At 44.6% G+C, this 16,510-nt stretch overlaps 1 protein-coding gene across 2 annotated transcripts; it reads right to left on the reverse strand.

The window, feature by feature from the left end:
* Positions 1-634: 634 nt before the first annotated feature.
* On the reverse strand, positions 635-16,205 carry ZNF131 (zinc finger protein 131). 2 transcript variants are annotated; one of them, XM_083466009.1, is made up of 7 exons: positions 16,045-16,205; positions 13,091-13,338; positions 11,603-11,704; positions 10,965-11,109; positions 9,719-10,407; positions 4,981-5,111; positions 635-2,608 (listed from the first exon to the last, which is right to left on the reverse strand). In XM_083466009.1, exons 2-7 carry the CDS (start codon positions 13,212-13,214, stop codon positions 1,949-1,951), a joined length of 1,851 nt encoding a protein of 616 aa, XP_083322135.1. In that variant the 5' UTR covers positions 13,215-13,338; positions 16,045-16,205; the 3' UTR covers positions 635-1,948. The 2 variants fall into 2 exon arrangements, with proteins under 2 accessions (XP_083322135.1, XP_083322136.1); XM_083466010.1 differs by having other exon boundaries at positions 13,091-13,229; positions 16,045-16,188.
* Between the last annotated feature and the right edge of the window lie 305 nt (positions 16,206-16,510).

Raw genomic sequence — 16,510 nt, forward strand, 5'->3', positions numbered from 1 at the left:
CATCTGTTACCTTAACTTGCCTGCGAGGGCAAAAACATGGATGCTTGCTTGAGCTGTTTAGAGGAAAAACAGGATAAAAGTGCAGTAAAACACCTCCAAGGAGGTCAAAACCTTCACTTAAAGAAGCCCAATTCAACCCAATTGCAAGGCTTTCCCACGTGCTAAATACTTCAGGTAAGATCTAATGTGAAAAAACAACAAACAGGGCCAGCCCTGCCATGCAAACAGGTACTTCAGGTGATATGGGGATGGGGCACTTAGATCAGGGATGGGCCATCTGTGGTCTTCTAGATACTGTTGGACAACAGAATCCCATCACACCCAACTACTGCTTATGCTGGCTGGGAGCTGGAGTTCAACAGCATCAGGAGGGACCCATCTGATGAAGGCAGGCATTGGTGTCTCAATGATGCAGCAAGACTTTTTAAAGTGTTGGCCCAATGAGGGAGGGGAGGGTGGCATTTCAGGCAGCCAAGTGTCTAGTGTTGGCACTGGCAACAAGCTGAATGCACATATTGTAAGGACAGGATTGGCCACAGCTCCCTGGAAAGCTTACACTCCTGGACCAGCCCAACTTTTTTGTATAACATCCAAAACGGCCCTAAGAAGGAACAAATACTACATTAACTGAGAATTTTGTGGTTGGTACTGTTTTATTGTCCAATAATACTGATTAAATATTTACACTCCTACTCTTATAAATCCACAGTTAAAACACTCATACCTATGGCTTTTGATTCCCCCCCCCCACAATCTTTTAAGCACAAGATCTTTCTGTAAAGGTTCAAAAAAGTTTAAATAATAAAACAGTAGCCTGATGCATTGAGCAGACACATTTACTTTGTATTTTTTTTAACGCATTTTCTTTAAATATAAAATGTACCTTTTTTCTAAAAATAAAAATCTGGTGATAAGATGCCAGTGCAACCTTTCAGCCAACTCATTCCTTGCTACCGATGCAGCCAAAATTTTCCTATTATAATTGGCCCTTTAAATCAAAACAAAACTGCCCGTGTTGAACTAATCCCCCCAATCTTAAGTTTATTGTAATGCAAAAAACCCTGGTAGCTGACAATTGTAAACAAAATTACAAAGCACTGTACAGCAATATCTACACTGTCTCTTCTGCATTAGCTTTGTAAATGTCCTAAAAGCTTTGTGGAAGTTTAATTCTTTAGTTGTGAGAAGGCACAAGGGTTCTTTTTTTTTTTAACAAAAAGAAAACCTGTAACACACTCTACTTCCATACCAATCCACTTCCAGGCTTAAAGACAAGGAGTGTGTTCACATGTCACAGTAAACCATAGTTAACCAGTTCAGACATAGCACTTAACCAGGGGTTGTGGTTTTTTTTGCTCCCACTGGAAGCGTGAAGCAGGAGAGACTGTCGCATTTGCTGTGATGCGTGAATTGGATCTGTGGCTAACCTGAAGAAAATAAATAAAGCAAAGACTGCAGCTACTGCAAAAATTAATATTAGAGGGGGAAATGGGATAAATTGTCTGCAGTCCTTATATAGTCCATGTGAATGTTGGAACCTTGCTGTTTTAACACTAAACTCATACTCGGAAAAGAAAACAAAACTTGCTCCAGAAGTCTCTCCCAATGACAACAGTATGACCTAAATGGTACAATCTAGCAAAACTCTACTATTAAACTTCACACAAAGCTTCTTCATCTCTAGAATAGGCTTTGTTCCGTGGTTTTTTTGTTTGTTTTTGTTAGGAAAGGGGGATTATCCCCCATCCCCCCCAAAAAAAAACCTCAAGAAGGGCAGTTTAATCAAATATCCTAACTTTGGTCCACCTGTCCACTTCCTCAACAGCATCGAAACAAGAGAGCCATCCATTGGTGGTGCAAAAGTCATACAAGTAAATTAACAAAAATAGTTTGGTATTACATTTCCCACCCCATCCCCCCAAATCACAGGTACTGCAGTCAACATTTCCTAGGTCTCCACCTTTTCCTCTTGCATATCCACTATTGGCTGAGTTTTTAAATCATCAGATTCTTCATGATCTGCTGTGTGTGCTTCCACCTCCTCGGCCTGAACAGGCGGGTTTGCTTCCAGCTCTCCTTGATCCACATGTCCCGATTCTACTTGCTCTATATCAGTTTCCTCTATAAGCTGCGCCTGAACCTCCTCCATTTGTAACTGGTTCACATGCTCCACGTCTAGCTCCTCCATGTGCACTTCAGCACTTTGCTCAGTCTGAATGTGCTCCACTTCCAAGTAGCTTATCTCCACCTGCTCTTGTAGCTCCGCTATTTGTTCACCTTTCACTTGATTATTCTGTATCAAATCCGGATGCACCTGCTCTACAGTCACTTGTGCTGGATCCACCTGGACCTGGATTACGGGAAGGACATGGACTTGTTCCACTTGCTCTATGATAGTCATGGAAGCCACTGGGTCGCTGTCCACTGGAAGAATGTCCTCGGTCACAAGCCGTTCTGTGATGTTATGCATTTCTTGCAGGTGCCTCCGCAGTTCACTGCCTTGCATAAACCACACGTCACATAAGGTACAGTGGTTGGGCTTGTCACCTGTGTGTATTACCAAGTGATCCTTGAATTGATCCCAGCTGTTAAATATACTGTTGCAGACCTGAAAGAACAAAACACAACAGCTGTAGGAATGCTAACCAAAGTTCATTGTATGTCTTTGGACCATTCTATTCAGTTCAGTTTATTTCTTTAAAACCCCGGGTGGCAACAAAACAATTCCACTGCTTAGGACCTAACTTTTCCCTGTGTCAGCCAATTGGGCTAACTATAAATCAGTTCACAGTTACAAGCAACCCACTAACTAAGTAATAGTTAAGGGAACCTACAAAGGCATTATGCAGAACTGCACAGCAGATCCTTACACAGGATTACCTCCATAGAATGACACAACCAATGACTGCATGCATGTGCATATAGTCTTTTGGAAAGCTATTGCAATAAGACTTATTTAGCACCTTAAACATTTTTATCTTTAGTAAAATCATTATACTTCTCTCTTCTAAAAAATGTTATAGTGATGCACCTTGCAGTGAAGCACTCGCCCGGCAGCTATAGGTAACAAGGAATTGGAAGCGGGCGACTGGATGGACAAGCAGAGGAGAGAAAAACTGAATCCCTCCTTTATGGCCAGCACAGAATCCAAGTGGGCTGTCCTAGAAGGGAAGCCACCTTCTTCACGCCCATCACAGAAATGCAGCAAGTTACTGCAGGAGGGATGGGACTCTCATCCCTTCTGGGATAGCTCCCAGCAGGCTAGCAAAAATATTGCATGCTTGTAACTTTTGTGGGCTTTTTGCAAGGCTGTTTAATAGGTTCTTCTGTCCATCTTCAAATGCGCTATCACTAAGCAACTCAGCTTCTTTTAGTCTGACAGCCATTCACTCAAAGTTTTGTTTTTTGGCCTTCCTCCGTGGCCTTCCCTCCCCAAGAAGGTTTTGCCTGGTTCCAACTGTTTCTTTCTGGTGCTGTACCAGACAAAGCCCTTTCTCCCAGTATTCAAGGCATTTAATACATTGCCAGCTCCCTGTGCTTGTATCTTTAATATTTGGTTTTATTGCTTTTTAAAGTTGCAAATCACTCTGAAACAAAACCTAGTATATAAATATTTTAAGGAAAATAAATATAAACTTAACTTTGAAAACTGTTTATATAGAGTTTACTATAGAGATCAATGCTTAAAAACATTACATCTCTGTGGTGCAATCTGCCTGTGGTCTGAGCCCACCCTGGGAGGACGGTGGGGGGTCCCCATGATCAGTGAGTAGTAAAGTGGGGAACTGCAGAGTAACAACATATTTTTAATCATGACCAGACAAGCTTTATGCAAGAATCTTGCAGGTGTGCTACACAAAAGGCAGGGCACCCTAACCTAACAGCCATGCCCTAAGGGTGCTGTCACTGGAGCACATGCCAGAAAGAGAAGGAGGAGGATCTCTTGCAAAGCAAGTGAGGGAAAGCCAGAAGAATAACGTTGATTAGTCTTCTGCAATAGCAATAAAATAAAGGGGTGGGGTGGAACTGCTACTGTGCCCATCTTTAACAACAACAACAACAAAAATGAACATAGTGCTAAAGACAAAGTATCAGTGGGGAAAATTAAACTTAGTCTTTTCTGGAACAATCTCCACTTTGAAAATGGCAGTGTTACCAAAAATCAATTTCGCATTTCAAATTCACCCAGCTAAATTGGCAAAATTGCAAGATATTCTACTGAAATTTATTTGTTGTAATAAAAAAAAAACTCCAAGAATTAAAGCAAATATACAATTCTACAATGAGAAAACAAGAGGGTTTTTTCATACCAAATTTGAAAGTATACTATACAATAAGCTGTAAAGATTCCCAGGTGGACTGTATATTAGAATCCAACTTTAATCTCACAATTTGAAGAGACGTTACTAACATCATCAGTCCATAAATCATCATTGCATAAAATACTGTGGGGAGATAGAACTTAATAAAGCTACAGCAGCTAAGAATAATTTCTTACTATCTACCAAATTCTAGATATGGAATAAAAATAAGCAGATACTAGGTCCAAAAACATCCCCATTGCAATTAGTCCAAGTGGAACTTCACTCACACCCCAGCATTAAATTTTGGAAAAACAACAAGCTATCATATTAAAGCACTGAGAAGAAACAATACTATTTCAGTTAAAACCAATTCAGCTATCAGTACGGACTTTACACAAACAACTTTAAGATAAACTATGAAAACAAGGAGAATGGCTTTGACACATCTCTCTTCTCTTCTGACACTTTAAGGGCTCCAGGCTTCTAACTATTAATACAGGGTCCTGTGTAGCTAAGCACCACATGTTGCTGCAACAACCCAGTCCTAAGTGTTCTGCAGCAAAGCCAAACTAGAGATCAGCTCCCACAACCCCGCCCTGGCCACCTTGTCGACAACACAGGCTGTCTACGTGGTCAAATTCGCTAGACCAGAATCACGATGGGCAAAATTACATACCTGACATTCATAAAGTTTCTTCCGTCCCTTTTTAGCACCAGCGCTGGACTGGCACGCTGTCAGGTGGCATTTGAGTGTGCTGTTTCGAGCAAAACGTTCGCGGCAGTTTGGACACTCAAATGGTTTTTCACCTATCAAGGCAAATATCAAGGCATGACCAAAAAATGAAAATCAGGTTGCCTCAGGTTCAGCTTTTTCACTGTTACAAACTCACCTCCCCAACCCTGTAATTAGGTGGGATTTTGCCAGTTTCCCATTCCCGAACATCAGCTATCCAAGAGGTGTAGAAGTACAAGAATAAAGAGTTTAGGGACTACTAAGTAGGGTTAGATCAGTGATATTAGACTACTAAGCAGGGTCATCTTTTTGTCTTGTGATATTAGCCATCTAGATTGCTGTGTTCGTAAATGGAGCAACATCCCCGATTATCCGTCCATCTCTGAAAACGGATGATCTGCTATGGCTATTAGCCAAGAACATACCTCATAGATTCATCTATTCCCTTTAAAGAGCACAGCAAATAAGATGGCACAGGAAACAAGCACCGCCGTGCCAAATGTGGCTCATTCACAGGTGAAAGCAGGTAAGGTTATAACCTGAGGGTGGAACTACATGCTACCTTGACAAGCGGTTTCCCCCAAATACTGTTTGTGAAAATAATACAAGTGTGGCGTTTGGGAGAGGGGTGTTGAATGTCTCCAATCCTCCCTTGCAAATGCTGACACAGACACACACACACCCCAGGCCATTCCCCACACAGTCAGGTTTATGTCAAGTTTCAGAGCCCACCAGAGAGGCATTTGCAGCAGAGAACTGGTGCAAGTGAGGAATAGGCGCATTCAGTGCACATCTGCATTTGGCAATTCTCTCCTGCATAATTTCCCCATTCACACTATTCACCTTATAAGGAAATCACTATTTGATAACTGTGTGCTGCTTCATGACATGCAATTCCACCCTGATAGTCATGGATTAGTTATGCATCATTTAAATTTTTTATTGTGTGCTCAGCATGCTTGTCTCCCATTGGAGGGTTCAACATTCCTGGATATAGAAGCTTTCCCTTTCTAAGTGACACTGAGCAGGATTTATAACTTACATCTTACTGAAGTGTTTAATAATAATACAGTGGTACCTCGCAAGACGAATGCCTCGCAAGACAAAAAACTCGCTAGACGAAAGGGTTTTTGGTTTTTTGAGTTGCTTTGCAAGACGATTTTCCCTATGGGCTTGCTTCGCAAGACGGAAACGTCTTGCAAGTTTGTTTCCTTTTTCTTAAAACCGTTAATACAGTTGCGACTTGACTTCGAGGAGCAACTCATAGCACGCGGTGTGGTAGCCTTTTTTGAGGTTTTTAAAGACTTTGGTGATTTTTTAAGCTTTTCCAAAACTTTCCCAACACCGTGCTTCGCAAGACGAAAAAAATCACAAGACGACAAAACTCGCGGAACGAATTAATTTCGTCTTGCGAGGCACCACTATAATAATAATAATAATAATAATAATAATAATAATAATAATGCCCCTTGCAAATTGTGAAGAGTTTCCCATTCATCTATTGCATTATCTCCTAAACCATTCAGCAGTGCTGTGGAGAAACAACTCACACTAGTACCTAGTCAAAGGTTAGAAACCAAAGGAAATATAATGCACAGTGCAGTCAATGCACATTGTAGATCTTGATACAGAAAAAGAACAGATTGGTTAAAGCTATTTATGTAACTTTCTTAGGGGCAAAGCATACTTTCCTTAACGCAGTAAGCAGAGCATTGCACAACGTCTGACTGCTGGTAAAGAAGATTGTTAACTTCAGATTGATTTCAGCTATCATTTTTATGGAGAAAGCAAAGTTCATGTTTTCGTGGTATAGAGAGAAACCTATGCAGGCACTGAAGATCTGCAAATCAAAAGGTCTCTTGAATACATAATCCAGCCAATCCCAGCAATAAGGGCACTGTGAATTGAATTACAGGCAACCCCCCCCCCCATTTACACGCATTCAATGTTTGTGACCACGCACCTGCATATCACACCGAACCCGGAAGTGACCGAAAAGTGTCACAAAAAGGGGTGGAACAGGACAGAATGTTTGCAGGCTTTTCCAGTGGTGTTTCAAATGCACACAATTTCACTGATGCGCACAGTGCCTTGGAATGTAACTCTCACGTAAATGGGGGCTGCCTGTACTGTTTTGAACAGTCTACCACCGAAGCTTCCATATTTTTCCCAATTGTGGCTCTGTGCACTGGGATGCAAGAGCAACACGCAACATGGATGGAGCTGTTTTACAAACACAGGTGGTGTTTTGCATGCCAGTGAAAGCCTTGCTGTGCAGAGCATTGCTGTCAAAAGTGGGGGGTTGAGTTCTGCAGGCACAACCTCATTCATTTATGTTAGCAAGCTCTGCTCACATTATAAAGCATAACGGGGTGGCGATACATCTAGGGCTAGTAGCATTGACAAGGCCTGGGCAATTGGTTTTATTGCACTCCTGTTCCTCTCCGATCGGTTGCTCATGCAACTTTAACACTATATAGGTAATCTTTTCAAGTGCAGCCTGAGATTCTCCATCTGTAAAATGCATTTAAGAAGCACTTCACAAATAATTCCCAATATATTCTTTGCTCATTCTAATTCACTAAATAGCATTAAAACCAAAGGAAAACCTATATTATCCTCCTAACTCTTCTTCGCAATTCAGTACACTCAAAATATCCACCAGTTCATCCTTCTCCATCTCTTCTGTCACAACAAATTCTCCCTTCTCAGCACAATCTCCAAGGCTATCCAACTAGTTTCCCCTTCTTTAACAAATGCTATGCTTGTGTGACTCCTGCCAACCTAGCAGTTCGAAAGCACGTCAAAGTGCAAGTAGATAAATAGGTACCGCTCCAGCGGGAAGGTAAACGGTGCTTCCGTGTGCTGCTCTGGTTCGCCAGAAGTGGCTTAGTCATACTGGCCACATGACCCGGAAGCTGTACGCTGGCTCCCTTGGCCAATAAAGCGAGATGAGCGCCGCAACCCCAGAGTCGGCCACGACTAGACCTAATGGTCAGGGGTCCCTTTACCTTTACTTTACTATGCTTGTGTGATGAATTTGTGGATACACACAGTCCTATAAAGGGGGCATTTCAATGAAAAATTAGAACTGAGTCTGCCTTCTCCAACCTAGTGCCCTCCAGAGGCTTTGGATTACAAACTCCCATCAGCCTCAACCAACATGTCTATTAGTCAAGGAAAATGGAAGCTGTGGTCCAAATCTCTCTTGAGGGCACCAAGCTGAGGATGGCTAAATACAAACTAGTAACTAAGCCAGATATAGGCCTGGGGGAGGCGGCTCAAACTTGACAGGGCCAGAGTTTTTCCAGACCAATGTCCATTATGTGTTCCCAAATCCATAGAGACCAAGTCTGATGGATTTGCTATCAAAGTAGAACATTATTCTGCAAAACTGTACGACTGATCAATAAACAAATAAATTTGACAATGGGTTGAAAAAGCCACATTCCCAGTACTTCTGATCCAACACTGAAGGCACAAAAAGGCACATTTCCCTTCCACCATTTTCACTTTGTATTTGCCAATGTGTACTGTACTTGATCTCCAAAAACCTATTGAAATTGGTTGCGGGACAGGGAGGCCTTTCCAAGAGACAGTGTCAGTTTGATGAAGGAGCAATATGCAAGAGATGATTGATTCCCATCCTCTAACAATCACAGGCACACAACAAAACTTAGGATGCTATCTTGCTGCTTTCTGATTGGGAGAAGCATTCTAAAATCCCAGGATCAAAAAGCACAGCTAAGCAACTAATAGTGTCCTCTAAGGCAGTGTTTCCCAACCGGTGTTCCCCGGCACACGAGTGTGCCGTGAGACACCGGCTGGTGTGCCGCGAGATGCCTGGAGGGAGGCGGGCGAGTCGGGCGGCGAGAGGCGGGGCGGGGGCGGCGAGGAGAGGCCGCGCCTCCTGCTGCTGCCTGGCGCTCCTCCTCGCAGCCGGCAGCGCTGCCTGGGCGCCTCCGCGCGACTCTGTCTCGCTGGGTTTGGTCTCCCAGCAGAGACGGGTCACACGCGCCCCTCCCTCCCTCCCTCAGCCTGCGCGGAGGCGGATTGAGCGCAGCTGAGAGGAGCTGCCGAGGGAAAATCGTTCACTTTTGTGCGTCCCTCCCGGCGTGACGCTGCGCGCTGACGTCACGGGGCGGGGCTTTAATGGTGGTGTGCCGCGAGATTTTTTTTTAGTACACAGGTGTGCCGTTGCCCAAAAACGTTTGGGAAACACTGCTCTAAGGCCTTGGAGCAGTCCCTGATACATGCAGCAGTTTGAGTAAAAAAAAGAAGCTAGGCTATTTTTATCCTTATCCAGATCTCTGTGCAAGCAAGGCAAGCCTCAGTCTATCTTGAAAAGTTCTCTGTGCTTGCCAGGGGCCTTGGAACAGAGGTGGGGGTTTCCTCTACAAAGAGCTTTAAATAATAATAATAATAATAATAATAATAATAATAATAATAATAGAATCAACTGGCATCATTTGGGTGGGTGGCAAGTTATACAGGCCAGCCTTAAATGGTTCCTAGATTACCTTCCATTTATAAAGGCTTTAATCAACATTTACACCATTCTTATTCCACTACCAATGAAGGCTGTACAAAATGTTACGGTGAGAATCATTGTGGGGAGGCGAGAACCACAGGAAGTGGTGTGAATTGTCTGCAACTGGAAGGGGAAGGGAACTGCAGTTACCTGTGTGCTTCCGAAGGTGCTCTTTGAAATGTCCAAAGTGGTCAAATTGCTTATCGCAGTACTGACAGACGTGTATTTTTTTGCCAGGTCTCTGCTTCTTGTTAGCACCACCTTCATCAAGGTGGTAACAGGTAAGGTGCTGCTTCAGTGCACTCTCACGCAGGTACCTTTTGTTGCATAGGTCACACTTGTAAGTTTCTGTGGAGTGCGTTTTCATGTGCTCCTTAAAGTGGTAAAACAACTTAAATGTACGGTTGCACTTTTCACAGTGGAAAAGATTGTTGACGTGCGACAACTGAAGTTCCATTATCTCAATGCCTTCCACCTGCTTGCCCGTTGGATCAGATCCGTCGTCACACTCTTCCTGAATTTCACTTTTCCTCTCCCCATGGCGGAACTTGCTGGTAATATCCGCCAGGAGAGCCAAAGCAGACTCATCTGATGTACCCGTGGTTTGTATGTACTTTATCGACTGTTCAGCAGAAGCGACCTCCTCTAGTGCTTCAACGTTATTTTCTTCCACGTCGATAGCCCCTTCTGTAATCTCCACCTCAATTTCAACAGGCTCAGATTCCGCACAGGGCAGTGTTTCAGTAATAACATTGGACGTCTCTGCTATCTTCCTCTTTTTGGCTATACTCTTATCTTCTGCCTGATCCGATTCGGGCGGCAATGAATTTTCTTTGTTCCTAGAAAAATTATACACAACACAGTGCATAACATCAAAAGGGCAGTTCTGTTGCACTTAAGGCTAGCCAGGCTTCTCATTTTAACTCAGAATCCGTAGCCAGCTTTAAATGAGCAAACTGGCTATTCCAAATACACTGTTGCTGAAGATGTAACAGTTAGACCTAGTGGCAGGAATTTATGTTCCTAAAGGGCAGGACAGCATGAACCTGTGCCCTGGGACATAGGGGGTAAGGCAGTACTTAAAGCATCCTGGGCCTAAGTTGTTCAGCACTTTGTACACTAGTAAAAGAACCTTGAACCAGGTCTTTTAACAGCAGCATCATTTGTCTGCAGCAGTTTCTATCATGAGTCTGGCTGTAGCATTCTGCAGTGGCTGAAGCTTTCAGAACAGACCCAAGAGCGGCCCCTCTTATTTATCATGAAGACCACAGGATGATGCAGTAGTCATCATCATGGAAAGCCAACAAGAAGAGAAGCTGGCCAGAGCATCGAAGATGGGTAAAGATAGTTCTAACATGCCTTCCCAAGGCACAGTCCTCCGAGAAACCACACTCACCTGATTTCGAGTGCTTTAATGGCTTCCAGCATCTGAAGATACTCCGCTGCTTTCCAGACATCACTTGCTTCCTCTTCCCCTTGGACCATCAGCTTGGCGGTGTACGTGAACTCAATTAAGTGACGAAATGCCATGTTACTTACACCTAATGATAGCAAAGAACAAAATGAAACCTAGGCTTTGCACAGAGGCTTTGCTAGTAAATATCTAAACAACTGCCTTATTATTATTATTATTAATTAAATTTGTATACTGCCCTTCATCCAAAGAACTCAGGGCAGTTCACAGCATTAAAAGCATTGAAAGATCATTTTCAACTCCGTTCAGTTCATACTGCCTACATCAATAACTAGCCGGGTTATGTTTTATGGCCACTTCCTGCTGTCTGCTCTCAGCATTTAATAATTGGACGTAATGTGTACATGTATTAACCCCATTCCACTTTGTTATATGTTCTAGACCTAAGAACTGGTGGGATATGACTAGAATGAAACACTTCCGAGGAAAATATCTCTTAATCCTAAGCTGAAAGTATCCCTATGAGAATGGGAAGACAAGTGAAAGGGACATAGCAGGGTTTTTGTTTTCCTAGTTCTTTTCACGCAAGAGTTCTGGATCTAACAGAATTAGCAAGTTACCTTCTATCTCTACTAGAGGTTCCTGAGTGAAGTCTTGGAAGAATTTGTAGAAAAACTGGCTACAGGCAGCAAGAACAGCTTTATGGGCTTTAAAATGGTGACCTAGAAGGAGAGAAAGAACTGGATATAAATATATGTTAGATGGTCATAGTGGAAAGACATTTTAATATACAGCCTTCTATATTAACAAAATCAAGAACACTGCAGTGTCAAGTCTTCCCACAGAGTATGTGTCTCCAAATTTCACGTCAAACAGTAGATCTAAACACACTACGTATTTAGACCTCTTTAGTGGAGGTCTCATTTGGACATGGTGATTTAACAATACAGGCAACAACTGTTTTATGCACGTCTGACTGACGTGCGATCGTGCAGGCGTGCACAGTGCTGAACCTAGAAGTGACCCAAAAAGGTTGGAATGGGGGCAGGGTGCAACACTTTACGTGGGTCCACTAGAATGCGTGGGGCCCCAGAACGTAACTCCCGTGCAAAATGAGGATTGCACGTACAGTAGTACCTCTGGATGCGAACGGGATCCGTTCCGGAGCCCTGTTCGCATCCTGAAGCGAATGCAACCCGTGTCTGTGCATCGCGATTCGCCGCTTCCACACATGTGCATGACGTCATTTTGAGCGTCTGCACATGCGCGAGCGGCGCAACCCGAAAATGCTCAACCCGGAGCTACTTCAACTGTACTGTACTGAATGTTATGAAAAAGCACATCGGGATGGAATGTGGATGGTGGCTTAGGAAGGGGGGGGTGCACTGGGTGCGGGCTGCTCTGGGTGTCATCACTGAGGGGGGTGACTGCGGAGCCTGGCCTGCAGTGAGCCCGAGCTACATGTCTCTCTTGGGGAGCGACGTGGTGGCTCAGGCAGCTGCAGGCTCTGCGCTGCCCGAAACAGCAACGTGGGGCTTACGGACTCCATGGAGGTTCCGTGCAGCATGCTCTGCCCCAACCCCGGGTGCAGGGCATTTGTGCCGCCCTGGGCGCCCGAGCAGCTAGCTACGCCACTGGATATGGACTTTGGATGGGTGAGAGGGAAGAGAATGCAGCATCCAGTTTCTTCACAAACTAATACAGTGCACAAATCTATTTTATCAAATGATTTAGGGAAGAATTCAGCATTTCAGTTTGCTGCATACTCTTGCAAAATAGATTCAATTATCAGAAAAATCATTTTAAATTGTGAAAGGTGGTGGTAATACATATAATAAAACAAGAATAAAAATGTTTTGCCTTCTACAATATTTGTGCAGCCTGATCTTATGCCAGTCAATTGGGAATTTTAAGTCCTAAGTTGAATGGGATTGCAACCTAGGCAGGTGTATATGTAAGTGGCCTAAAGCTGTAAACTAAACAAGCCATGGTATTCAAATTTCAATTGACCGTCACTCAGCTTCAATGTCCTTAAGTCCAGATGCCTTGCCTTAATTCAAATTATGGACGATATGTTTGTGAGAGACCCAGTTTGAATCACGACATACCATCCACAATCAAAGTGATGTCTGTGAATTGATCCTGCTCCCGCTGTTCATTCAGTCTGTCCAACATTACTTTGTAATGTTCTGGAAATTCCTGAATGCATTCCATCGTCTCTTCAGCTTCCATGGCTAATAGATTTGTCTAGGAAAGATCATCAGTCGTAATGAGAACTCCACAGTCCATAGCCATAAATGGTTACAGTAAGCAAGGATATTCATCAGCAATAGGTATCCAGACTCAGAAGTGGGTCCTATAAAATGATGAGTAAAGTTAGAAGCACACAGTCTTACACCTGCCACATCTGGAGAAGCTATAGCAAATACAAGACTCATTATATAAAAACACAGTGCATAGATAGCTGAACGACAATATGAAGCCCATGGTACAAGGGGAGATGAAGAACCCGGTCACAATAGAACCAAGGAAGCCAACAGCAGCATGGCCAGGAAAGCCAAGGGCAGCAATCTGGCTAGGGAATACTCAAGAGAAACACTGGCAGTTGAGGGGAAAGGAAGTGATGGCAGTAAGAAAAGCTGCGGATTATTGGAGAGAAAAACACTGTTGTATGGAGGGAGATTTTGGTTTCCAGCCATAGGAACCTGAAGCACTTGCATTTCTTAACTTTTAAGGTTTTCTTTTAAAAAACTGAACAGGTTTTCATTACCTCCTTTAACTAAGTGTTTCATTCATCAGAATCATGGGCAACATGAATTTATATTGCCAATGCTACAGACAAGAGAGCAGAGGCATAAAAATAAAAGAAATTATGCATTTGAATCTTGTGTGACCACAGGAGCCCAGAGAGTAGTGCAACAGGTTTTGGGATTGCAGGCAAGTACCGTATTTTTCGCCCTATAGGGCGCACTGGCCCACAGGACGCACCTCGTTTTTTGGGGGGAGGGAAATGAATAAAAAAAATGTATTCCCCCCCCAGCCGCGGGGCTGGGGCGGGGGAAGCCCAAGCTTCCCCCGACCCCAGGACAGGCTGCTATCCGCAAGGCTTGCGAGCCCGGTGGCAACTCCCGCCGGGCTCGCAAGGCTTGCGGACACCTGCGCGAAGCACAGGGCGCCCTCCGGAGGGTGCCCCGTGCTTTGGGCTGCTGCCCGCAAGCCTTGTGAGCCTGCGAGAACTCCCGTCAGGCTCGTGAGGCTTGCGGATAGCTTCCTGAAGCTTGGAGAGCGAGAGAGGTCGGTGCGCACTAACCCCTCTCGCTCTCCAGGCTTCAGCGAAAGCCTGCATTCGCCCCATAGGATGCACACACATTTCCCCTTCATTTTTGGAGGGGAAAAAGTGCGTCCTATAGGGCGAAAAATATGGTAATCCACTAAAACGATGGATTGCTGGAAGTTAAAACTAAGATGGGATTAGATTCTCTGCAAGCACACACAGTACGTACACAGTATGTACATACATAAACTATACACCCACATACAGGGTGGTACAACTGCTACTTTTCTATAGCTCAATTCCATACAGCTAGGAAGTATTTAGGACTGTTCATTATGTTTATATCTCCCTGTTCCTCCATCATGGAATTCAATGTGCTGTATGTATACTAGGTTCTCAGTACCATCCAGGCACGGACTCAACCCAGGTCTCTTGCCTCAGCAAGGTTGCTGTATTACATTCCTTCAGACTAGGGCCTGGGATCATCCAAATGAGAGAATAATTATTTCAAATTTGTAATAGCTAGGATAACAAACATCAATTTGCAGCGCAGATCCTGAGGTAAAAATATTATTCCAGTGCTGTTGGTGCTCAAGAGATGTTGAGCTCAAAGGAGGTATGGGGCATATAAGGGCATGTTGGGGGAATTTGATGCAGTTTCCTTCATTGGACCACCCCCTGCCAGCAAACGAGGGAAACAGAAGTACACCAACTCCAGGAACCGATGGAACAGAAAACGAAAAATAAGAGTGGGGAGAAGGGGCCATAGTACAGGGCAGGGCTTTGGATGTGTCAGGCTTCTGTCCCATTAGGATTGCTGTGTTTAAAAAAACCAGAATACAGGTTTCCTGTATTTCATCACCCAGGGCACCCAACTGTCTCATGCATCATTGTGTACATTTGATTTTGCATCGAAATGTCACTGCTGTGCTGCACTTCACAGCTGTTTACCATGGATTCTCTCTGTAGTCATGTGTGTGCTGAGGTTTGCAACCACACACCACAGGCTTATTTCTCTCTCTCTCTCTCTCTGTCAAATAAGTATCACATGCTACATCCATTGGACTCTAATGCAAAGTTTCTCAAACTGTACTCTGCAAGCTCCATTCAGGGGGTCGATGGGAAGGCTTTGGAAGAGCTGCGATTCTCTGCTCTCAGTCCTGTCTTGAAGACAAAACTGCTTTTTGACAAGGGTCAGGTCAAAAAAAGAGGTTATTTTGAATCTTAAGCACTACTAAATTATGGTTTTGCTGTCAGCTACCTTGAGTTTCTTAAATGAAAAGGCAGCCCTTATTTCCGGCAAGAAATCATAGCATCTCTTAAGCTCAGAAGCCAGGAGACCCCAGGAGCAGAACGTGCCCCTCAAAAAGGCTCAGAAGCATCTCTCCTTAGGAGAGCCACACGGTACTTGAGTCCACTGGGGGCACGCACGTCAATCATCGGCTGGCCAGCCAATCGCAGCACTGGAAGGTAGAGAAGCGGGCCAATGAGCTGCTAAAGCGGGCTAAGCGGAAGGCCTAACCGTCAAGGGGCGACGAGAAGCGAAAGGGCCTCCCTGAAGGGAAAAAAAGAGAACGGAGCGGGAGGTCCCCGCACTGGCCGGCGCGGGCGGAAAGACGCCATAAGGCAGCCGGCGCACAGACCGGCGCAACCCCAGCGGCGGCCCTGTCTCCAGAGCCGTTATTACGTCATCAAATCGCGCATTAAATCGATCCCTTCTCGACGCCAGCCTCGGCCAGAGGCGAGCGCCGACCTCGAGAAAATCGGAAGGATCCGAGAAACACTCACCCGGAGGAGCCTCCCGCCCCGCCGAGCCTCCTCAGCCGCCGCTATCGCTTCCTGCTTGCCGAAAAGCGGGGCAAGCGCCGGCCAATAGCGCTACTCGCATTCCCGTCCTGCACCGCGCGCCGGAAATGGCGAGCTCGTTGACCTCATTTACCTGCCGGGGCGCTCTAGGGAAATTGGCGGGCCCAAGTGCATGATGGGAGTTTTGAGGTGCCCGCTTTGAGCTGCTGCCCGAGTCCCATTCGCTGTGCCGCGAGATGCATGCCGGTAGTCGTAGTAGGCGCCGCGCTGCTGTTTCTGCTGCTGCCTCTATTGCAGGTGGCAACTTGCTTGCATGCTTTCTGTTAGTAAAAGCACTCTGCTTAATATTTGGCATCATTTTGCTATTTATGAATACGTATTATCTAATTCTAATGGATGCAAAACAACACCTGGATATACTGGGAGAGTTATTGGAAGAAGAAATTAC

This window comes from Podarcis liolepis, assembly GCF_965112155.1.
Source record: "Podarcis liolepis genome assembly, chromosome: 11".
Classification (NCBI taxonomy): domain Eukaryota; kingdom Metazoa; phylum Chordata; class Lepidosauria; order Squamata; family Lacertidae; genus Podarcis; species Podarcis liolepis.